General features: G+C 47.5%; 1 protein-coding gene across 3 annotated transcripts in view; it reads left to right on the forward strand.

Annotated features, from left to right (window-relative positions):
* The window catches only part of LOC144139434 (uncharacterized), a 61929-nt gene that overhangs the window by 28699 nt on the left and 9461 nt on the right, over positions 1–23769 (forward strand). Inside the window, exons 4-9 of one of the 3 annotated variants that reach the window (XM_077671775.1) lie at positions 102–285; positions 4786–4856; positions 11005–11086; positions 12341–12435; positions 13926–13971; positions 18038–18207. In XM_077671775.1, coding sequence (XP_077527901.1) covers positions 102–285; positions 4786–4856; positions 11005–11086; positions 12341–12372 — 369 coding nt within the window. In that variant the 3' untranslated portion in view covers positions 12373–12435; positions 13926–13971; positions 18038–18207. The remainder of the gene's footprint in view (positions 1–101; positions 286–4785; positions 4857–11004; positions 11087–12340; positions 12436–13925; positions 13972–18037; positions 18208–23769) is intronic. The other 2 variants (XM_077671768.1, XM_077671783.1) reach the window with 2 other exon arrangements.

Genomic DNA, 23769 nt, shown 5'->3' on the forward strand with positions numbered 1-23769 from the left:
TTTCGTGATACTTTATGTTTGTGTGTGTGTGTGCATGTGTGTGTGCATGCACATGTGCGTGCATACAGACTCCACGTTGCCTCGCGCTCTCTGCCATCCAGGTGCTGCCAAGTCCGGGATTTGGGAGTGCCACCAGGGGCACCCCCTCCACCACAGCTGGCTCCACCCTGAAACGGCTGTCGGCGCTCCTGGCAGCTGCGTGGCAGCTGCGTCCATCGAAAGTCGATTCAGGGTGGAGCCAGGAGGCCTGTGCGCCCGCTCTCCCAGCTGACCAGCCCAACGCTGGTAAGTGCAACTGTGCCTGCCTGCACTATGGTGCCGACAGTGTGTGCTCTAGAAGCTCACATGGCAACATATCTTAAATGCTTAAAGGCCAACTGCACTCAAAATTTTTTTTTGCCCAAATAAGTAGTCTATGCTCTTAAAATCACCATGGTGAAATCCTTAGCTTCGTAATCACAGAGAGCGCTAGGTACCGCCGTTCAAAGTACCTCCGAGCAGACGACGTTTGCACCTGGCGGAGAGTCGCCGTAACAAGTTCCGAGCGGCCTGTGACGGAGGTTCGGGAACCTGTCCCGTGAAGCTCGCGCTTCTGCGGCGACTTGCAGGGCGCTCCGCCGGGCGCAGGGATGCGTTCGCCCGGGGTTTCTCTACTACACCAGCGCGCTGTACCGGCGTCGCCATCAAGTGTTTAAACTAACCACATAGGCAGTAATATCCCCCATTTTTCTCAATGCAAAAAAAAAAATGATTAGAAGCCTAAACCTATTCAGGCGCTTGCGAATGTGTTGGAGTTAGCAAAACTCTTTTTACTTGAAAATAATATTTTTACTCAAACAAAAAAATAGCGCGAAAGGAGCACTTGCCTTACATTTGTCATTCCTATTGCATTTACCACAGAAAAAAAAGATATATTGTAAATTATTGACCACTTGCACTTCCGCGTCCAATATTGGCCTCATTTGGGCTGGCCCAACACCACCTCTATCCTTTAGACGTTTCCACAGAGTTCTTGTACACGCGGCTATAAACATTTGTGCGACTTTAAGTCTCCCTAGCTAAGTGAACCAAAATCAGCCTTTCTCGTAGTAACAAATACACCCGCAGAAATATTGGCCGTCGTATTTGGGAAGTGCGAAAACTAAACTGCTCCTCTCCTAAACAATAGATTATATTTTTGTTCGATTCCCAAGTGAAGTATTTACTTTGAGCGTTAGATTTAGTTTATTTGGAAGTAAAACGTTTTGAACAGTACCTGTCTCTAGTTAAAGTAGAAAAAAGCGGTAGATAGGAAGTCTTTTCGTGTTTTAGTGCGTCATTTAGCTCTGGAGGCGGGCTTATAGTTTCAGATCCCTTTTATAATTCGATTCTCGATGTGCACACAGGGGAAAAATACTGGGCCGATATTCACGAAGCTGTTTGCATGTAATGTATAGTAGAAATAGTGATTTATCTCCGCCCGCGTGCGATTTGTTCCCTTCAGAGAGGGCGACGTGATATCCGAGGGGTTGGCTATAATAAAAGTTGCTTTTCGATATCGTATACGAGCAAATAGCTTTGTAAATCAGGGTCCGTTTTCAACTTGCAATGCCAAAAATTGCTATTCCGGCAGTTATTATGATGGAAAAAATTACTGTCGGGCGGTCTACTTCATTTCGATTGATAGCAACGGGATGCCGGAATTGCGCCCAACTTTATTATGGGCAAATGTTAGTGGAAGTTTTTCTGTGGAAATAAAAAAGCGAAACGCGGCGCTACCACGCGCATTTGAAGGCGGCTCTGAGCGGCCGCCGGCTGTGGCGCGGTCACTTCCGTTCCCTCACGTACGTCACGTCCGGCCGCCGCTATGGCCGCCTTTTCTATTCAGTTTCGGTTCCGAAAACGCGAATGTCGCGAGCCGTTTGCGTCGCGGGCGTTGATGTTTGAAGCGCAGTATTTTGCATTTCGCACCCTTTTTATATGAACTGTTAGGTGACATTATTTTTACGTTCTCGAAAATTTGAGTGCAGTTGGCCTTTAAGCATTGTTGTCTGGGCTCAACAAGAAAACCCGTCTGCCAGTCGGTAACGCCTGATTTGTCACAGTTTCGCCAAGTGTGTAAATGGCAATAAAAGGCGCGAGGGCCTTCATACATTGATATTCGACCCTTTATATCTCCACTGAAAAAATTTGTACCCAGAAATGCATCTGCGTATTTGTGAAAGGGGCTCAGTCTAGCGCTTCATGGGGATTCATGGCATCTTAGGGGGGTATCAGGGGTGGAACAGCTGCGCCATTTGCGCCATTGAGCGCCAAACTTGTTCACCTGCGCCATCCTGCACCAACCTGCCTCTATAGTGTCAAACTTCAGTGCCGTCCTGCGTGGCAGAGACCGGATTGAGCCGTGAGATACGACTGCCAGGATGCCCTGTGCCCGAAAAGTTGGCTGAAACATTGTGTTTTTGGTTTCAATGAGGGTATGGTTTCAGTTTCATCAAGGCTATGAGCAGCTATTGAAGTTGGCTATTGCTTAGGTGTGTATTGTAAAAAACTCTGTGGCTGTAAGGTCTCAGGCCTTATCTGCCGTCACTTTTATTTATTTGCATCGCATTTGCACGGTTTTGTTTGCCGGTGCCAGCCGCTGCGCCAGAATCAATGGAAAATCGCCAGAAGTGAGTGAAATGTTTTTGTCACATCGCAAACAGTTAGCAGATAGATAACAGAATAATATTCGCATGAAAGGTTGTTTATTCTAGGTGAACTTCAATTTAGTTGACCATTTTTGACGAGCGAAGCTGCATGTGTTGAGCCACCAGGGTCTTGGGACGCTTTACCCTCGCTTGTTAGTTCAGTTTGCCTTCGTTGGGAGGTAATTACCCATTTTCGCCTGAGAATATTGGCTTTTGCTTTGCTTTTATGGAGGATGGTTTAGCATTAATTACGCCTTGTTACGCACGCTTGTTACGTAGTATATGGCATAGGTTCGTCAACTCTCGCAACCCCGTCACGGGCGGAGACAAAGCTATAGGTTCTGATTTGCACGCACTGAAACCGCTGTTCAATGGAAAATATGCAAGCAAACGTTGTTTCATGGAATGCTGCCGTAATGATTATTAGAGGCTCTCCCTTTGTATCGTAACGTCGGTTGTCAGCAACCGACTTGCCTGTTTCATTCCACTTTATGCGCCACCCTTAGCTAAGTTCTCATAAACACTGCTGTCTACCGGATGCAAAGCGAGGCCTGTTATCTGATCCTCTTCGACTCTGCGTGTGAGTTTACCCTTTGGACGGTGAAAACACGGCACACTCTCTGGGGCCGAAGGTAGATAACTCCGGATATTGTAAATTTTACAGATATAGTCTAAGAACTGCGTTCCTGGTTTGGAGTAGGTCAACGCCGCCTGTATAAACATTGCCTAACGCGTGAGCGAAAAATGGCCAAACAGCCACTCTCCTGTTGCTCTCTCCTACCCTTCCCCGCTCCGTAGCCTTCCAGCGTGCTTTCATGTCTGCCAGCCAGCGCCGCTTCTCGGAAACTATGCAAAATAGTGGGAAGTTTGTTTAGCGTTCCCGAGGCGGCGCTCCTACGCCTTCTTGTTTTTCACCATGCCTGCCTGTCTTGGTCTGTCACTGACTTCCTTTGTCACGAAGCAAAATCCCTTGCGCTGCCGCAGGCTGATGCCGGCTTTGCGCACTTATCTACTCGGATCACAGGCCCTGAAATTTTCTGAGTGGGGCATCCCACCTCTATCCCCTCCGCATTTAGGTATTTTTTTGACCCCGCTGTTCGCACTCCGCATCGGTACGCACTTCTAAAATTGAGGACTGTACTGTAGAAGCGCCCGGACAGCGTGGCGGGATCCCAGCTGCTTATCCTTTTGTTTCCTATAATTTTCTGAAGTTTACAAGCACGTGATATTGGAAAGTAATCGTAGAAGTGAGCGCCTGAACAAAAAACGTGCACGCCATTTTTTCTTCTCTAAATACTCCAGAAAGAAAAATATCAGTAAAATAATGGCTGCCCCATCCGAAAATCTCGTTTTTCTGTTAGCTATATGTCTACCCGACAATCAGTATGTTCTTACACTATTTCAGTCCGCCTCTGTCTTTATCTTTGGAAAAATGCAGCGAGTACGAACGAGACGTTGAACGAGATCCCCAGTGCGCCACAGAACTAGCGCCCCGTCGCGGCTAAGATGTAAGCGAAACGGCTATTGAAGCCCAACAGGCAAGCTGACAGACACACGTCGTAGAAGTGGGTGCAGCGTTAGCGACTCGCGAGCAGTGACGTAAGGCGAGATGTCCGGCGGCATGCGCCACATAGCGGATCAGTGCCTGAACTAAGCGTCCCTACCCTTCCCATTGAAAAGCGCGTGACGCGTCAGGCAATGTTAATACAGGCAGCACTGAGTAGGTTCTAGTGCTTGGGAGAACGCGTAACTTTATTGGGAGAGGGCGTGAACACCAGCCTGTACCAGCCCCCTGCCAAACTGCCTTTCTGGCTGCTCCAAACATGCTCCGAAATTGCCACTGTGGCTGCTCCAAGCCTGTTACAAAAGGCAATTTTGCCTGCTTCCAGGACTGATCCCAAACCCGTGCACCCTGTCCCACCCCTGAATAGTATTTCAATGTGTAGTAGGGATGTGAAGTGTATGGCAGAAGTTGTGCACCTCTAATGGTATGTTTACCGTAAGGCTCCTTGTGTCTGTTTTTTTTTTCTGCCACAATCCACTATTGCACTGTCCAAATTCTGCAGCAGTGACTCTCTAAGCCTTTTTTTCCTTTTGCCGTCCCCACATTCTTTAGGATCGCCGGAGTCGTACCTGGTAGCGGAGTCGTACCTGGTAGCAGAGCCTGTTGATGAGGATGAGGCTGAGGTAGGCCAGTTTGTTGCTACGAGAATCCCTGTTCTGTGTGCTCGTCTTTGTGTCTATTGTCAGCTGCCTCAGTATTGGTTCATTAAGTCTACTGATTTCAAGGTTATCCCAGGTGTTTTTTTAAGTCTGTGCGATGTGTACTCACTGTGTATCGTATACGTTACCCTCGCCATGGTCCGTTCAATTGGGCAAGTCGCATTTGGTTGAGGGAACTACTCTTGCTTTTTGGATGGACGAAGCAGTGTAACCTCGATGTGGTAAGGTGCGTGTTTCATCAAGTTTCGCATAGTCTGCATTGATTGAACAGGGGGGCAAGCACTGTGCCAACCATATTTTCGTGTGCCATTCTTTGCCAAACCGAAACGGCTCTTAAGCGGGTTTTGCAATGTTTGCAGCCAAATTTAGTGCAGCACGTACAACTCTTTGCTGGGTGCCGTGAGTTGGCGCATTATGCTGTCAACCAGTAGCATTAACTCTATGAACGTCCGGGAGATGCTCGACGGTAGCTAATGATAGATAGGTTATATAAACGGTGAAAGCCAGCTGATCGAGTGCGGCCCCCAGCTTCTATATTTTAATGGAAGAATTCTTAGTTTTTATTATTAATACTTTTTTCGTTTGTTTTATTTCTGGCAAGATTGTTAGTTAGAAATTATATGTATGTTTAATAAAGGGTGTGGAGATTGTGGTTTCTCGTGTATATCGCGTAATAAAATTTTAATTTACAAGTAGGCTTGATCCTAGAAATCTGTGCCAAGATGTAGACTGCTCCGAAACTCCACTCTTAATATAGTAATCCCTTGTTAGCTTGAACTCGGGTATCTCGAAAAATCCGTTAAGTCGGAACTTTTTTTTGCCGTGCATATACCTCCCATACGAGCTATGTATTTGCCCTCCTTTATCTCGAAATCTTTTTTTAGACCACCACGTATTGAGGGTGTGTGTAAACATATAGTTGCTTTCAAATCAAATATCAGATCAAATTCGAAAAAAAAAGCTGAATATCAAATTGAATATAATTTTTTTTTAATTACAGGCCTCAATATTGCGTATGTTTTTGGGCAAAAAGAGAAACTACTTTGGATGTTCGGAAGTCATGACGTTCTTTTTCCAGCCAAACAATGCACGTTTCAACTTTCATTCACAGCAGTCTAGTTGCCGAATGACTATGAGGCGGTACTTCAAGAATGCGGAGTGGTCACAATATGCATTTCAAAGGAAAAAAAAGATAACTTGCACTAGAGTTTTTGTACTGCAATCATAGGCAACGACTAGACAGCGCCGCGTAACTCCCAAGCCAGCACTTTGCAGGCCTGAACAATATGACGTGAGAACACGGCACTACCACAATCAGGGACAATATGAAGCACTTCTGAAGCACATGGGGAGTGCGAAGTGTCGACGACAGGTTGTGGAAGGAAAGCTCGCACTACAGTCGCCGTGCACCATCCTGTGCTATCTCCTGTGGTCTAAAAAAACATGCTGTAAGCATGCACCAACTGCACTAAAAACAGCGAGAACAGCTTTTCATTCTAAATACAGAGGCGCTGTCAAAAGCCGCGGCGATTGCTTTACCGGAAGCTGCCGTCGCATGTAAACATCCGGTTGCAGAATTCAAAACGGCGACCAGAGCTGGCAGCGGCTGCACGAAGGAAAGATTGTATCGACGCAATCGCAAATTACTCTGTGCAGCGGGATAAAATTTACGGCCTGTGCAAGGCGCGCTCGTAGAAAGTGTGGTTTGGATAAAACTTGACGAGAAGAGGGTGTAGCAGCTTGCGCCGACACCTCTCGCTTTTGGTGAGCCGGGCAAATTTGAAAAATCCACTAGATTTTTTGAAAACTCAAATAGTAGATATCCGATTCGCAAATCGAGTTATTCGCGGAGGTTTCTATTCGATTCTAACTTGAATATTCTTGTATTCGCACACCCCTACCACGGGTATCTTGAAATGTTTTCAAACGCGTAGCTCTCGCTAAGCGCGGAACGTGGTCGTGAAGAATAAAGTTACGTGTACGAGGCCGATGCCCCCTTTCCCGGAATGCTGTCCGATGCCTACATCGTTGTGATAGCTGTGGGCAACGCAGCTGATAATGTGGACAACGAGGCCCCTTGAGAAGTGCCTACAACGGCAGTAACAAGAAACGTGTTGCACCTGCTTCGAAACAAGGTAGAATGTAGGAGTGGCGACTGACGATTGATAACAAAGCTCAATAATGCTTTTCTTGGACCAGTTGCGAGCACAAAACAGGCTAACAACACGCAGTTCTTTCTTGCACAATAACAAGAATTTGTTTTCCCTGCGAATTATTTCGCCTTTGTTACAAAAGCCACCCGTGCAGTGGAGCTTTTGTGACAGGCACTAGCTCTTATTTGAGTGACCTGGCCCTGAATTTTCAGCGTTTCGCTTAAATGGGTCCTGAAATACCTTCCGCCGATGCATGGATGTACATGTAACCAAATAAAGCAATGTATTAGCAATCTCCTCCTGCAAGAATTTTGTGAAAGCGATGAGTATTAGCTGAGAAATCGTAAATCAAAAACCGCGCATTATCGTCGCGCCGCATTTCCTCCTCCTTTCAACTTTTTTCTTCGCTGTTGACGGCGCGTGAGCCTTCCCTCCCATGATGCTGCGCTCCTCAGCAGTGACGTACTTTCGCTATTGTGCTCCGCAGACTGCCGTCTGCTACGGGCAAGCTCTTTTGGCTTTTTCGTCTTTGTTGACACCATGGATCCCGCACTGCGCTCAAGGCTGGAAAAGTGAACGAAAGACCTGGCCACATGTGTGGCCTGGCCTTGCCCTTTCGCGGTGTATGGTGCTGCGGTTGCTATCGGCGGCACGTGACTTTTTATCGGCGGCAAACTCACAGCCGCACGGGGAGGGTCGTGCGCTCGTTCCCTTTGATGCACCGCGCACTGTTTATACAAAAAGCGCCATCTCAGATGTGGCCCTGCTGGTGCCGGGTGTTATTTTGACGCGGTGGTAATTCCAGCCGGTGGCCATGTGAAAACGACATTTTGAACCAATACAGAACCCGTGCACAAAACGCGCCGGTTCGGATCGCTTTATCAGTGGCGATGAACGGGAAGGCGCACAGCAAACCAGCGCCGCACTCGAGCAGCGTGCACCCGTGTTCTGACAAGCTGCACCCATATCTTGTGAACGGTAGTAATAGAGAGTTTAAGAAAAACGTACGCAGCCGTATGCAAGCAGTTAGCGAGCTCTATTTTTTGCATCATTCGCACTGCGCATGCGCCATACGTTTAGACGCTTCTGCGTTTAGCGGACGGAAGAATATTGGAGGCTATTTCAGCAAAATAGCGTGCGTATGTGAGGCCACTGGCGTTTCCAACATGGCAACAAGTAGTGCGACAACCATCCACGGTTGTGCTCTTCTGTGGAATTTGCTTCCGATAAACCAAGTTCTTTGCCCCTGTGTTTTTAAATACGTCGAGTGGTTAGCACGTCGCCCTCACACAGATCTGTATCGCCGTAACATCGTTGACTGCCCGAACGAAGCTTGCAGCTAAGCCAAGCCAGCGACCGAAGCTGGGTCTGTTCCGTGGCTGGGTGTGTGTGTGCACGGCCCCTCGATCAAGCGCACCTCGCACCTTGCGTGCGCTTGATCAAGGGGCCGTGGTGTGTGCATCGTCTCCTGTATTTTTATAACGCCAAATGCATCAGCCCGGGACCGGCCAACCAAGCGCTCTCCTTCTACTCTGGCCACTCTCCCCCAATCAGAAACTACAGTGACCTAGAATCGGTAACCTTCCAAGCGCTTCAATCATGTGACCAGTTCAGCTTGGGGCGATGCGGGGTGGCGAACGGCAACGTTGGCTAAACATGCTCCGACGCGGCTCTGAGCTTTCCAGCACTAGCGCGAGCGCCATTGCTTTGGCAATCTCAAACTTCGGTTGCCTTGGCAACAAGGCACAAACCGCTCTTGAAGTCAGTTACAGTTGCGTGATCCCGGTTCAGCTCGGGGCCCCGCCTTGCGACGTGTGGGCACTGCAGGCGTACCACTCACTCCCATTGGGGAGTGCGCGATGCGTTTGGCATTGTAAAAATACAGGAGGCGATGGTGTGTGTGTTGTGGACGTGTTCATTTTGCGATGAAAGGCGACCTCTGCGGGTGGATAGTGCTTCCCATGGTCTGGATTATCTTTCTCAAGCGACGTACGGCTCAACCTCGCCTGGGGTATGTGCAGTGTGCATGGCTAAAAGCCTCCTCGGCTTGTGCGCCAGAGTTAAAGGAGCCATGAAGAGAAAACAAAAGTTTGTTTTATTCGAAAGATTAGGTGTTTCATAGTACCCCAAGCGCTTTCCCGGAAGCAAATGATGCTTTATTCACTGAGAAATAAGGCAATTTAAGCCAAAGTTTTAAATCTCCCGCTAAAATTGCACATTTGGTGACGTGAACAATGGCGTCATACGAGCCGGTCCATGAAACAGATACTTAGTATGTCGACTCCATATAGCACCCACACGCGGGAGTCAGACAGGAACCGAAACTCGTGCCGAAACCGAGACGGCGGCCATTTTAAAAATACTAGTAAAACCTAGTGCACCCGCAGCCCTAGTCATGGAATGGCCTGATCCGGAGAACAAAACTCTCGGCGAGGAGCTAGGGCTTGCATTTAACAACCTCACACCACTCGAACGCTCAATGCTTCTAAGTTCACGAGCGGCAGGAGTTGTGGGATACGCGGTGGACGGGAATGCGACCGTTCCGCGATAGCCACAACAGACGAACGCCCTGCCGTCGGCACCGCTGCCTCGTCAGCCCCGTCGCGACGGACGAATACAGACTGGTACGTATGTGCCGTATTTTTATTACGGTTAATAATAGTTCAATTTCAGTAGCAGTATCGCTTATGCCAGTTGGCCGGTGTCGTGTATGGAAAGCCGTTCGCGCGAGCTCTCTGCTCCGACCAGAAAGATACGAGCGTCAATGCGCGGTGTGTACGGCATTGTTTTCCCCCAAGGTCAGAGCGCTTTGACGGCAATATGACGAAGTCGGCGACGTGCGCCAGCATGTCCCAGGAGTGAGCTAATGTAAGGGTCCCTGCCGTAATCACTTCGTCGGAAATGAAGCGAGCACACTCGTACTTCCTTTAGCTCTCTTTCTCCTCCGTTTGCGAAGTTCACAAAACTAGCCACTTGCTTCGCCGAGGTTCGTCGTTGGGCAGCACATGAAAGGAGATCTCCTCACCGGGGATGTCGCACTCCCTTGACGATTTGCCCGTACTACATGGGCATTTCAAAACGCAGCAACGAAATTTTATTGTGAAGTACTCGAACAAACTGAAGTTTTCAGTGGTTGTAAACTGGAAACGAGCTCCTAACAATAGCAGCAAGCCAACACCATTCCGAAACTGCGACGACTGTCACTATCTCGTCGCTTCTTGCTGTTCGTTATTCCCCTCGTTTCTATTTTTACCTTTGCTGGTTGGCGATATGACGGCCAACCTCCTGTGAAGGGATTACGATACCAAGCAAGGTCGCGGCTGTACGTGCTGGAACGGTTCGTTGGCCCCTAAGAGCCTCGAACCCGAAAATTCGTCTGCGCGACGGCGAGATGTCGAGCTCGGCCGGCGGTAGTTTCGTACGCATTGGCGCACACGCTTGCGTGTTCGTTCGGAACTTCAACCGTTTACTCCACCGTTCTTTGTCATAAAAAGAATGTGCAGTATGTTTCACGGGCATATAGCTCGCTATGCAAACTGTAAGCCCTGCCTAACATATGTTTGCTTTTGCCGGCCTCCGCCAATCGCAGAGCATTCTCGAGTGACATCATAGGTTCTGTTGCGGAATATGAGCTGGTGGTTCGCATGGTCATTTCCTTTTTTCCTAATTATGTAGCTTATTTGGGCGAAGTTTGCGCTATAAGTGGTGTCGTTATGGTTCTAACGAGGCAACCTTTTGAATGAACCAAACTTGTGTTTTCTCTTCATGGCTCCTTTAAGTGACTGGCTGTTCGTCCCCGCAAACCGCACGCGACGTGAGTGCCGAATTTACGACAGGCAGGAGGCAACCCATCATCTGCCAATTGCAGTTCAGACTTGCGACGCATGTTGTGACGTGTTCGTTCGAAACGCATCTCTGTATTGTTTTGAAGTTGAATCAAATGTATGCATCAATTGCAGGCATTCGGCTCAGGACGTTGTCTGCGATTGCACGAAAGAAGTGCGACGGAGCTTCAACGCTTTCTTTATGGAACGCACTCAGGTAAGTGAATATCCATGTCGTGTTATGGCCGTGTTGCATTCAATACAAACGGTTAAGCGTTTGTTTACACTTGTTTGGATAGTCGTAATCCAGGCACTCCGGCACCCCGCTGGCAGATCAGCCAGCGAGCCGACGCTGAGCAGACGACACATCTCTTTGCCGGAAGTGCGTGAAAAATCCGCCCAATAGCAGGATGTCTAGCTCATGACGCACACCTGGGAATCGATGACGTTGACATGTGAAGATGGCGGCGTCCAAAAACACGCAGGGAAGGGTGAGAAAAGGGCGACAAACTTTGCAACAAAAGTGTGAGCTTTCCGCTGCGCGTAAAAGAGTAATACTTGGCACAGATGACGTTGACGACCCAATCTAACAATTGCGCTAGTTCATTTAGTGTGCTCAAAACGCCTGTCAGGGACCCTTTAACTTCTTCGTTACCGCGGAAAATTGACCGTTTTTTAGGGGTCTAAGATAACATTGTTTCTGCGCTAAACATATTGGTTAGGCACAAAGTACAGTGATATATAATGCAGATGATTCAATGTCCTTTCTAACGACACAAGTTTTAATAATTGTTTCATAAATGATTCGAAAAAAAATGATCAAATTCAAAATTTTTGTCCAGCCGTCGAAGAAATTAGACAAAAGCAAGTTGTATGTAGCAAACCACCAGTACTAAGAAAAATCTATAATATACATTTTGTAGGTACACATTCCAAAAACCCATCCTGTAAAAAAGAAATTGATTTGCTCGCTACAATTTGCGAGATTTAAAAACATGCTAGCACGCGTGGTGCCTGTGCGTTGCAGTGAAGCCCAACCTGTATTTTAAATTTTACAATTTTGGATGCTTTTCTGGAAGAATTCTGGTGGTTTGACATTACTGAAGACACCATTTAGTCCCCAAATGATGTAAAAACAACTCGTCAATGATTGCGGCCAAAAGAAGATCGCGTGCAAAATTATTGCAGTGAGGCACTCTTTGCGGCACACGGAGGAACACCCGGCTGCGGTGATGAGGAGCAGAAGCAACTTCTGTTGTCATTTTAAAGTTGTACCAGAGTATAGTGGTGGCACCCTAAGGTGGCTATTGCCAGTTGTGTGGTAATAATTTAAATCCAAAGCAATGTCCGTTATGCCGCTGGGCATAAAATTACAGGTGTCAGTGAAGGAGTTAACTAAGAATAGGATTAGTAAACGGTATACTTGCAAGGGCTTCAAAACTTGCACCCCATTGGGGCCTTTCTTTTGCAGGTGGTGATGGACAGAGTCAGAGTTCAGCATAATAGTTCTCTCTGATTCAGCTGCGACGGATTCTGTCTGTGATTCAGCGACTGAGCTCGATTCAGGTATGTTGGCTGTTTTCCTTTTTATTTTACATGATGATGATGATGATGATGATGATTGCTATTGGTTTCTCCTTTGAAGCGGGGTGATGACATGTCATCTTACCAAAAAGGACTAATATAACCATGTTTTACACTCTTGGTTTAATACTAGCGCTGCTTAGGGCAGGCACTAAAGCTTATTAGGCCCGAAATACTTTCTTTTCCCTGTTACAGGTGGTAACTGTCCTAGGCAATATTCCCCTCTCTGCTTTTCGTCCACCAGCATTCTAATCTTCTTTTCGTCCCCTCGACAGCCTTGAAGTTAACTTCCTCTCTGATACCCTTAAATCCTAGGGCTTCTGGAAGCCCCATATTCCCTTCATGTAGATTTGGATGGATACCCTCTCATTCTAACACTATGTGCCGCATAGTTTCTGTTTCTTTTTCGCAGACCACACATACCCCGTCATGTTGTGAATACTTCCCCACAGAACTCTTAGTTCGAAGACAACCTGCTCTAGCCTCAAAAAGCAAAGCACTGCCCTGGGAATTATCGTAGAAATTTTCCTTTCTGATGTTCATTTTCTCAGCCCTGTACATCTCTAACGACGTTTTAGCTTCCATTTTTTCCCTCCATTTATTCGTTTCAATCTGCCTTGCCTCTTTTTTGGTTACCTTGGCTGTTTTGGATTCTCCACTGTTCTTTCCGTATTTCATCGTTAGCCTTCTAGTCTTTGTGTGTCCATGCTTTTCAAGTATAGGTACCTAAAAACCTTAGCTGCCCACCTTCGTTGATCCATTGCCCTCAACCTCATCTCAAAGCATATTTTACTCTGAGCTTCTCTAACTTCAAACGACGCCCAGCCCATATCTCCCTGAACTGCTTCGTTAGTTGTTTTTCCATGCGCGCCTAAGGCCAAACGTCCTACCGTTCTCTGGTTTACTTCAAGGCCTGATAGAACGTCTGATTTTAAGCAGAGTACAGCATTCGCAAACGTGAGACCCGGAACCATTACTCCTTTCCACATTCCTCTTACTACTTCATATTTGTTATACCCCCACAGAGCTCTATGCTTCATTATAGCTGCGTTTCGCTTTCCCTTAACCTTAAGTTGCTCCTCGTGAGTACTTAAGTAGTTATCCCCTTCGTTTATCCACACTCCCAAATATTTATATTCCTTCACTCTAGGTAATTCGCCTTGCTGGATAGACACTACGTCTTTGGTAGCGTCATTGAAAACCATTATTCCTGATTTTTCTGCCCTGAAATTTAACCCGAGGTCAGTGGCATCCTGGCCGCTGATATTTATTAGCCGCTGCATATTGGTTTGGTTATCAGCTAAAAGAACAATGTCGTCTGCGTATAACATTCCCGGAATATGCTGTTGTACCACTTCGCCTTGCAGCATATGGGTTAGGCTAAACCCTACTTGACTTTCTTCCAGTTTCTTTTCTAACCCTGCCATGTAAAGAATGAACAGTATTGGGCTCAAAGGGCAACCCTGTTTCAGTCCCCGATGGATGGTGACCTGCTGGGCGCATTTCTGTCCTTCCCAAGTAAGGTGCACTCTATTGTCTTTATAGATTGCCATAAAGAACTGTACTAACTCGTCATCTAATCCCTGGAGTTTCAGCATTCTCCACAGCCGTTCTCTGTTTACGTTGTCATATGCCCCTTTAATGTCCAAGAACATAATCCATAGTGGTCTATTCTGTGCTTTCGCAATTTCAATGCATTGCGTTATCACGAACAGATTGTCATGCAGTCGCCTGTCTTGTCTAAATTCATTCTGCAGTTCCCCAAGTATTTCATTTTCTTCCATCCATGCTTGAATTTCTGATTTTATCGCCTGCATTACGAATCTATACACCACTGACGTTACTGTGAGTGGTCTGTATGAATCAATACTGGCTTTGTCTCCTCTGCCTTTATATATTAAATTCATCCTACTTTCTAACTAGTCCTCTGGTATTTGTTTGGTTTCTATCACCTTATCTATTGCCCTCATAAACGATTCCTTACTTTTAGGTCCAAGTAGGTTTATCAGTTGCATTGGTATTCCGTCCGGGCCCACTGCTCTCTGGGGGGAAACCTTTTGCTCTGCTTTTTTCCAATCAAGGTTGCTCAAACTTATTTCCCTTTCCGCAGTCTTCTGTGGCACTGATGTTATCGGTGCAGGTTTCCCTACCACTATTGTCCTAAACTTCTCACTAATCACTCGATGAATATGCGCCAACGCGTGCTCTCCTTCTAAATGTTCCCCCTCCTCATCAATCAGGAATTTTTGATGGTTATCGTTTTTTGAGCTTAGTGATTTTACATGGTTCCAAAACTTCTTGGATGCGCTTTTGTCCTTCTTCCTTATTTCTGCCATCCATTGTTCGCTTTTCTGCTTGATCTTTGCTTGCACCATTTTCTGCACTTCTAGTTTTTTCCCACGGTAGATATCCCACTTCTCCTTCACTACCTCCGGTTCCATACCAGTTCTTTTTGCTTCTCTATGTTCTCTCGACGCCTTTCTTCGCTGGTCAATAGCCTCTTTTATTTCCTTATTCCACCAACTTCTCGGCTTTCTCTTCCCTTTCCATCGGTTTCGTTCCTTTGCTTCATTCATCTTACCCTTTATGAACGCAATCATTTCGTCGTAATCCAAATTTTTGCCTGGGTATTTCTTGATTTCATCTTCCAATCTATCAGCGATGATCTTTAACTGCTCATTATTCAAATTATTTCCTCCTATTCTACCTATTTCTGCATTTGTCCGGGTTTCGCCTCCAAAGTGCAAGCTAAACCGCTTGTGGTCGCTTCCTAAGCTGTCTGTTCCATTTTCATCTAGTATTTTCATTTCCCGCAGTCTTCCGTATACTGTCTCGGATACTAAACTGTAGTCTATGCTGGACTGTCTGTTACCGCTTTCCCACGTTATTTGTCCGTCACACTTGTTTTCCGTGTTTACTATTACAGGCCGGTTTTCCTGACATAGATCTATCACTAGAGAACCGTTGTGGTCTGTGTATCCATCCAAACCTTCTATGTGGGCATTCATATCTCCAACTATGATTATTTCGCCCGAATCTTTGAACTCGTTTATATTTCTTCTCAAACAGTTTACCATTTCCTCATTTTCCTCCCTAGCACTACTTCCGGTCCACAGATACACCACTCCTAACCATGTATTTTTCTCCTCTATAGTGCCTCTAACCCATAGGTGCTCTTTACAACTTTCATGCACTCTCTGCCAGTCGGTCCCTTGTTTAATGAGCATGCCAACACCTTCCCCTTTCTTCATTCCTGTGGTCCTGTTGCAACCTTCCCAGACATAATTGTCTATGATAGGTGGGGCTTCTAGGTCCCGGAGGTGAGTCTCGGCTAAAGCGTACACGTCTATTCCTTCCCGTTCAAGTTGCTTTTGAATTTCCACCCACTTATCAGGCTTTCTGCCTCCCTGCATATTTATGTAGCTGATTAAATATTTATTGCATTTGTTTTTTCCTTTCCGCTTACGGGGTCTGTTTTTGTCTTTTACAGAATTGTTTGCTCCATTGTTTCCACTTAAATGGCTTCTGTCAATGCTCTCAGTTATGTCCGTAGGTTCTCCGTTTAGCTCTAGGCCTGGCTGCCTCCCAGCGTTGAGTGTGCATGTGTCTCTTGCTTCCCCTTTGTCTCCTAGTTTGCCTTCCTTAGCTGCGCGGGGCCCCCTTGAAAAGCTCCCACTCTCCCACCTAAGCACCACCCCACCTTGTTTCCTAGCCTGGGGCTGAAGTGAATCTCGTCCCACTGAAAAGCTTGCCTTTGGCTGATGCTGCCCACTACCCTGTTCACGTCTACAGTCTAATCCCGCTAAAACGAAGTCCGCTTCAACGAAATTTCCGCTTCAACGAAATATTTCCAATTCCCCGTCAGCTAGCCATAGAAGTCAATGCAACAAAGTCCTCGCCACAACGAACCATTTGTCTGGCTTGCTTTCGCTTCAACGAAATTTTTGATGAATTGGGCTGGGTTTGAACAATTATTTCACAATAAAATAAGCATAGCGCCAGCTATTTGTAACTTTTTAAACATTCAGGAAGCTTAGTTTCACCGAAGACATGCGCGGTGCGCCCACACCGCACCAAAAAAAAAAAAAAAAACTCATAGGCGGACGCTATTGTTTGATGGTGATAACGATGTGGCTGGCCGTCTTTACATGAGGCACAGGCCCGGTTCGCCAAGCCGGAGCTACAGCCTCCATGGCTACAGCCAATCTGTATCCAATTGAAATCGCACGAATGTGCTCCGCTGCACGGAGCTGCTGGCGCGTCTGCGCGGCGCCGTCATGTATGCGTTGTGGCTCGTGAGCAGCTGTCCTTGCCGTTTTCCTTCTACCATTCTTCATAGCCAAGAGCAAAAATCATGTTTGCGTGTTTGGTCTTGAAGCCAAGTCATCCCATCTTAATCGCGAGCGCGCGGTCATGTTTAATGCAAGCGCGCGCGTCTTGCCTGCCAAGGTCAGTAGCTGCCGTGCGGTCAGAGGATAAGATAACGCCACTGCTCCTGCCACAAGCGAGGGGGGCTTCCGACGGCCTAGCAGCTATCTGAAAGTAATCAGCTCGGTGGGCACGCCTTGTGCAGCAATACGTTTTCCGCCTGCAGCCTGCATTTCTTCACCCCCCTCCGTAACGCGTTCTTTGCGTGCAGTGAACACAGATAACCATTGGTATGTTTGTTATCCGAATAAACGTGACGTTATTGCGCGTCACTCCTTTTTCTAAACATTGTTTTTTTGCTGCCAATAATGCGGAAACATACGGGGCTATTTTTCGGGCCTTTCCGTGGTGTGTTGGGGCGGATTTCGCCTCAACGAATTTTCGTTTCAACGAATTTTCGCGCGTCCCGTCAATTTCGTTGAAGCGGGATTCGACTGTATCACTTCAAACCCAAGTTCCCTGCCGCACCTCGCGATCTCGCTGTTAGCAGCGAGTACTGCCCGTTCGGTGTGCACGCCCTGCTTCATCACCTCCGGCACGGTGCAGACTGCAATGAGCACATTTGGGGCCGCCGCCCGCAGGTCCTTTACCCCCTTCGCTATCTCCTGGCCAAGTTTTCCCTCCTCTCCCTTTAGAACATCGTTAAGCCCCGTGGCAATCACCACAAGGTTTCTAGCTTTACTAGACAAGGCCAGCTGCCCCTTCGCTCCAGTCATCACCGACTGCATTGTTGACCTGGGAAACACACCACCTTCACCCGCTTATCCCCCTTTACCCTTTCCACTATGGCAGCACTGCTCCTCTTCATGTTAGAGTCACTCGCAATGATTACCACGCTATCATCTGCCACGTGCCACTCTTTACTAGTACCCGGGTTATCGACTGGTTTTGCTGTCCTATCTTGCAGCACGTGGGAGTAGCTGTTGCCTTTTGTTGCTTCCACCCCCGGTGTCACCTCGGTGCATGCCTCCGCTTCGCTGCATGGGCCGAGGTGGTCGTCATTTGTTGGCGAAATGACGCTCCTTTCTAGCTTCCTCTCAGCTGCTTCTAACTTTCCCTCAACGGCCCTCCGTTCATCGCGTTCGTTACTTAGCGCTGCCTCCAGTTCTGCAACCCGCTTAGCTAACCCCGAGTTATCCGCTTCTACGCGTTCTAGCCGCGACACCACTACGCATAACCGACACGTACCTGCCCCTTCGTCTGCCTCGCCGCCATCCCGCTGAAACTCCTCTGCGTCTACGTGCCGCGGACAGCTACCACACTGTACCAGCTTTCTACGCGTCATCTCGGCTGAAACCCCGACACAACGAGAAAGAAACCGTGCAGGTAAATACTCAGCTTCGGCTGTCCTCCGCTGTCTCTGCCATTTCGCTGTCCTTCACTGTAGAAACACGCTGTTGTTGGAGCACCAGAAAAGCACGTCCGAACAGGTCGACTGGTTGCCGCTGTACAGCCGGCAGGATTTCAACATTTTTTTTTTTTCTTTCGCATAAATAGAGATGTCTGTCTCACCTGGAATTAACGCTACAGGTAGCTCGGTGCCTGAAGTCATCGAGATTTCTGATGAGGAAAGTGATGGGAATGATGGTGAGTTGGCCTTCTTAGCTTACAGTGAACGGTAAAAGGTTGGAAAGAAAGTGCGGCAGGAAAGGAAGCCGCTAGTTGCGTTGAACGACTAGCGTGAGGAAAACATAGGGTATCACTGTTGTTCCACGGTGTGCCAACTTAATTCGGGCCATTTTTGGAGAAATGTGTGCCACAACTGCGCCTAAATTTTATTGAGAAAATCGACAATAAAAAAATTGATGCTGACAAGGATGTGTGCGCCTATCAGGCCTTAGAAAAAGAAACACAATTAACGTTAAACCCTTTGCAGACCGGAACTTTCACCCACTTTTTGGTGATTCTGGTCCGCAGCTATTTTGCCACTTTCTGGCGCCACAAAGAAAAACGCAAACTGTGCAAGCAAAACTCGCAGGATATTAATTTTTTTCTCTTGCATTCTGCTTGCAACTCTTTTGCCGATATTTGAGCAGTGCGTGAAACCGCTTGAAGCATTTTCGTGGGTACTGGCCAGGGTTGTTACGGCAGATTTTGCGGAAAAAGTTTCCTTCGGAACTTCGTTTTTCTATCGCTACAGACAGCACAGTCCTTGCTGCTTTGGCCTGGGAGCTTGTAGATTAAATGGCGCGTCCCGTTTAGCCTTTCCTTGCACTCCATACGTGCAGACGGGCCTCGCTGTTTTGCTCGAGCCCTCAGATCACCCACCAGCGCATTGGATGAGGATGCAGCGATGCTACAGGTTCCCTCCTCTTCTTCGCCAGGGTTCTGCAGCTGTGTGCGCCTCTAAATGAAACTATTGAGAATGGAAACCTCTAGATGGCAGAAAAAAAGGCTTTCACCACCATTTCGTTGTCTTTCGACAAAATGCTTACGTCGCAGAGTAAGGATCCGCACAGGGCTCTCTTCACCGGCGTCGTGGTCTTCGTCATTCGCTTCTGTCGAATCATCACTAGCTGATTGAGGCACGCAGTTCTCTTCTTCGCTGAAGTCTTTATCGCTTTTACTAAGGGCACCACCGTAGAAAGCACGCGATGCCATGTTTCTTGGCGAACAGCGCACATGTGAACACGCTCTGGAATCCAGAAAGCATAGTGCTGCACCCTAGTGCCAGAAGAACTTCAACAACATATCCCTTAACTCTTTCGTGACCCTGGAAATATGGCCGATTTTGAGTGCTTCCAGAAAACTTTTTTTTTTTCTCTTGAGCTACTGGACAATTTTAGCATTGCTATGCATGAAATTCAACGAAACAAAAATGCAAAGAAAAAGTATACCCGAAACACAAATAGGCGTTTTACTGAGCCAAAATATTATTTTAGGAATTTTGGGATATACAGTCTACGCTCGTTACAACGGACCCTCTTAATCCGGAAAAAAACGTCCACTGTAGCCAAAGTATGCAGTATCCGACCGGGGTTGGGGGTGGGGGATTTATGCACACCCCCCTAACACCCCCCCCAGAAGGACTTCGACACCCCCCCAAAAAGATTCCACAACCACAAGCACCCTGCCTAGGGATTTATACAACACCCCCCCAAACATCCCACCGACACCCCCCCAAAATCGAAATTCTGCATAAACTCCTGGGGGAGGAGGTATGCAAGCATAAGAGTGCGAACCTTGACCAGTGCTGCACATACATGCTACAGACACTGTTCTTTCTACGTGCCTGCAGCACCTCTGCACAGCGTTCACGCGGGGTAAAGAATCGCCTAAAAACCCTGTTTCCAAAGCTTAGCACCAGCACTTGGAAAAGGCCTAGCACATGCAGTCGAGTGCGTGAGCAAAGAAAGCAAGAATATGACAAGGAGCAATTACTAACCCGCTATAAAATCAGTCAAAGCCAGCAGAATTAGCTTGGCTCTTTTAAAACCCTTCGTGACGAGGCACCGTTCGTCAAGCAAATCGGATGCTCTGCTTGACGTTCCCCAAGGCAGCTTCCGCATGTTTGGGCATTAAAGCAGCTGATACGAAATAATCTGGTGGACAGCTGTAAATGTCGAAAGTTATACCAGTTGGACTGCACGGCCAGCGGCAAATTGCACACAATGGATGGGAGCCAACCTCCTACTTTAGGAATTTCTTACCTTTTTCACCGGACGGAACGCGAACGATGCATGCGTGGGAATAATAAATGCCGAGCTTCACTGAACTTGAGTTCTTTATTACATAAAAAATCTGTGAAGATGGAGGGCAGACTCGACTCCGGGTGCGTCACTTTACGTATTCGAAAGCGCTGTTGTTCTAGGCAGCGGCCTTCTTCTTGATGGTCGAACGGACTGTTTGCTTAGATAGGCCTGTACTTTTGGCGATGTCGGCCTGTTTTTCGTCGTGCTCAACAGCGTTAATCATGCTTAGTTTATCCGTCAGTGAAATCTGCTAGCCTGCCGCTTATGCTGCTGGTCGCACAAAAGGAAGGGGGGGGGGGGCAGCGGCACTGGCTTGGCTTGGCTGCGCCAACGGCCCGGCTGCTGACAATGTTGCCAGACATGAGTCTCCTTGCCAAAATAAACAAAGAAAAAGCATATCGGCACTGTGGAAGTCCGCTATAAGCATTCAGTCAAAACAATTTTCGCATAAAATTTAGTCTGTTGTAGCCGATAGTCCGCTATAGCCGGGTCTGTTATGAGCGGAGTGGACTCCACTTAAAATGCATGGGGACCAAACAAACCAACAGAAATGGTCTGTTGTAAACGGAAGTCCGTTGTTGCCGGATCCACTGTAACGAGCGTAGCATGTACAAAATGTTTCTACGTCCCTAAGCTATGATTCAATATATACATCAACGCTGTACACCAAGTTCTGGATTTTTGCGGGCCTACGAACCCAGCGGCCCTGACAGGTGTGCCACTCTGCAAAGCCACTCAAGAGTCAGTCGGTGTGTCTTAATTATGCATCCAAGCATACCTGTTTGCGTTCTGACACGAAATCATTATCACTTTAGTGGTAAAAAGCAAGAAAAAAGAACTGGCGCGCTTGGGAAGCTGCGCGCATCAGTTCGCAGCGCTAATTTTACACCAGCGCCAGGCTATCTTGAAAGTGATAATGCGATATGGCGCAGTGCATTTGGCAAAATATCCCCATTGCACGTTGTCCATACCCTACACATAAATGTAATGCCGCCGCCGTCAACAGATATTAGGCACGTTTTGTTTTTAAATACAGCGTGAAGTCAAAAACGAACCTTCCCTGGCAGCTTTTGTCGAAGTCCGAGGCTGTTAATGGAGGAGTCATCAGAACTAAAATCTGAAGAATCCACACACAGTATTTACACAATTGTAAGTCGACTAGTCGACTCTTGGGTACCCCTCAAAATTGAATCTAAAAAAACAAAATGTGCGTGCCGCTTACAAAATCATATCACAGAGTGAAACTCTTCCGGTAAGTACCAATACCCCCCATACGGTGACTCTTCCATCAGTGATCGATGCTCCCTCAAGAGCCGTACACTTGTGGAGCGCGCAGTAGATGTTAAAAAAAAAAAAACGTTTGTATTAGCACGGGAATAACCAAGCGCTGTGGGTTGAGCGGGACACTTTATTATGAGAACACATTTGCTGCGAGATGACAACCATTGAAGCAACTGGCAGTGGACACTGCCATGCGATACCAAAACAAACATGGTGGCTGACTGAAGCGGCCGCGCGCGATTTTATTTAATTCGTGAGGCAGTCACTCGCATTCAAGAAGCGTTTTGTTCATCTCTAATAAATGATATGAGTTGATTCAATGCACGGCACTAACATAGTCACAATCACATCACATTGTTCAGTACACTAACGAATGCAATCGTAGGAGGTCAGTCACTCCGAGTACGGTGGACAAAGGGCACAGATTGGGAACCCCAACTTTCAAAGTCGGCATCACCTTTATTGATGCCAGAATGTTGCAATGGTAAATTAATACGCTACGCTTCGACCATAACCATGGAAACAAGGGTGCAAAGCTGTCTCCACCTCATAGCACCCCCGATTTCTCGTTTCTCTTGTCGTTACTAGTGGTACACGGTTCGATTTCGATTCTATGTCGACCCCCCAACATTGGATTGTCAAATTTAAAAAAAAAAGGTTTACCTACAATTGTGTAAATATGGTAGTTGCTGGAGTCGCTGTTGCTGGGGTAAAAAAAATCGACAGCAGCAGTGGCCGAAGTTCCTGAAACTGCTGTCCGCATTTGCTGGGCATGCAGCAAAGCAGGACGTCATTTTTGCCCAACTAGCCTCTACCTTGGATTCAAATTTCACTTGCAACGCCGTCTGCCCACGTGAAATGTAAAAAAGCGGCCATGAAACTGAAAGGGGTTTCCTAAGAACACGCTAGATGGCGTCAGTTGTCTGAATAGCGCTGTTTTTAGCTTTTGCAGGTTGTTTGAAAATCACCGTTCACCCGCGAATGAGGGCTACTGGTGTGGTCACGAAAGAGTTAAGAATTGGCACATCATGTATACAAAGAATGTGGGCACAACGCAATGAGAAACATTGCGAAATTTGACCTTGAACACCCATGTCTGGCATAGCCAGACAACGGACCACTATGGCCATTTCGCCTTGTCGGGCCCTGCCCGACAATAAACCGCAATGGACCCACTGTCACTTCTGAGATAACTCAGGGACAACACACCTTCCCCCCTCCCCTTGCCACTCTCGTGTAGTGTACTCGCTGTTGGAACCTCTTCTTCAGGCATGGCGGACGACGCCCTTCATTAGCTTCACCTCTGGCAGCAAAGCGGTGGCACGCGCTGCATTCTCGGCCAGTTCAATTGAAGCCCTCGTTCATCTGATGCTTGCTCTCCGCTTTATCACGACAGCTTCGCAGCCGGTGGACCTCGAGGTCCATTGCACTCGTGTTGCCTTTTCATCTCCTTCCCTGCAAATCCTGAAACAACCTGCGTAAAAAGACTACTGCGGGCGTGTCGTGCCATCTGTACAGCGATCACGTTTAACTGCAACCAATGACTGTTGACGTTTTGGCCCTAAAACAACCAGTTCTTCTCACCTGGACGCCCGCGCATTCGGGCCTCGAAGGGAACGAAGTGGCCCACGAACACGCCCGAGGACTCGCGATCCGGGCTGGGCCCAGCCTCTATCCCTACCACAGGGCGCGATCTGCACGGGATCGCCTGGTCTCTTTCCACGACATCACTGTGCACTACCGCCTCTCCCGCTTGACCTATCCTCCGGCGGACAAAACTTAAGACAATTCTAAGGCTCACACGTGGCGACTTCTTCAGACAGGCACCTTTCCAAATCCCGCCGTCCTGACCCACATCCACCCAACTCTGTACCCTACTTCGGCCTGCTGCTTATGTGGCGGTCATGCCACACTA

Source organism: Haemaphysalis longicornis, unplaced genomic scaffold, assembly GCF_048455015.1.
Source record: "Haemaphysalis longicornis isolate Haplotype H1 unplaced genomic scaffold, Haemaphysalis longicornis Haplotype H1 scaffold_1, whole genome shotgun sequence".
Lineage (NCBI taxonomy): Eukaryota > Metazoa > Arthropoda > Arachnida > Ixodida > Ixodidae > Haemaphysalis > Haemaphysalis longicornis.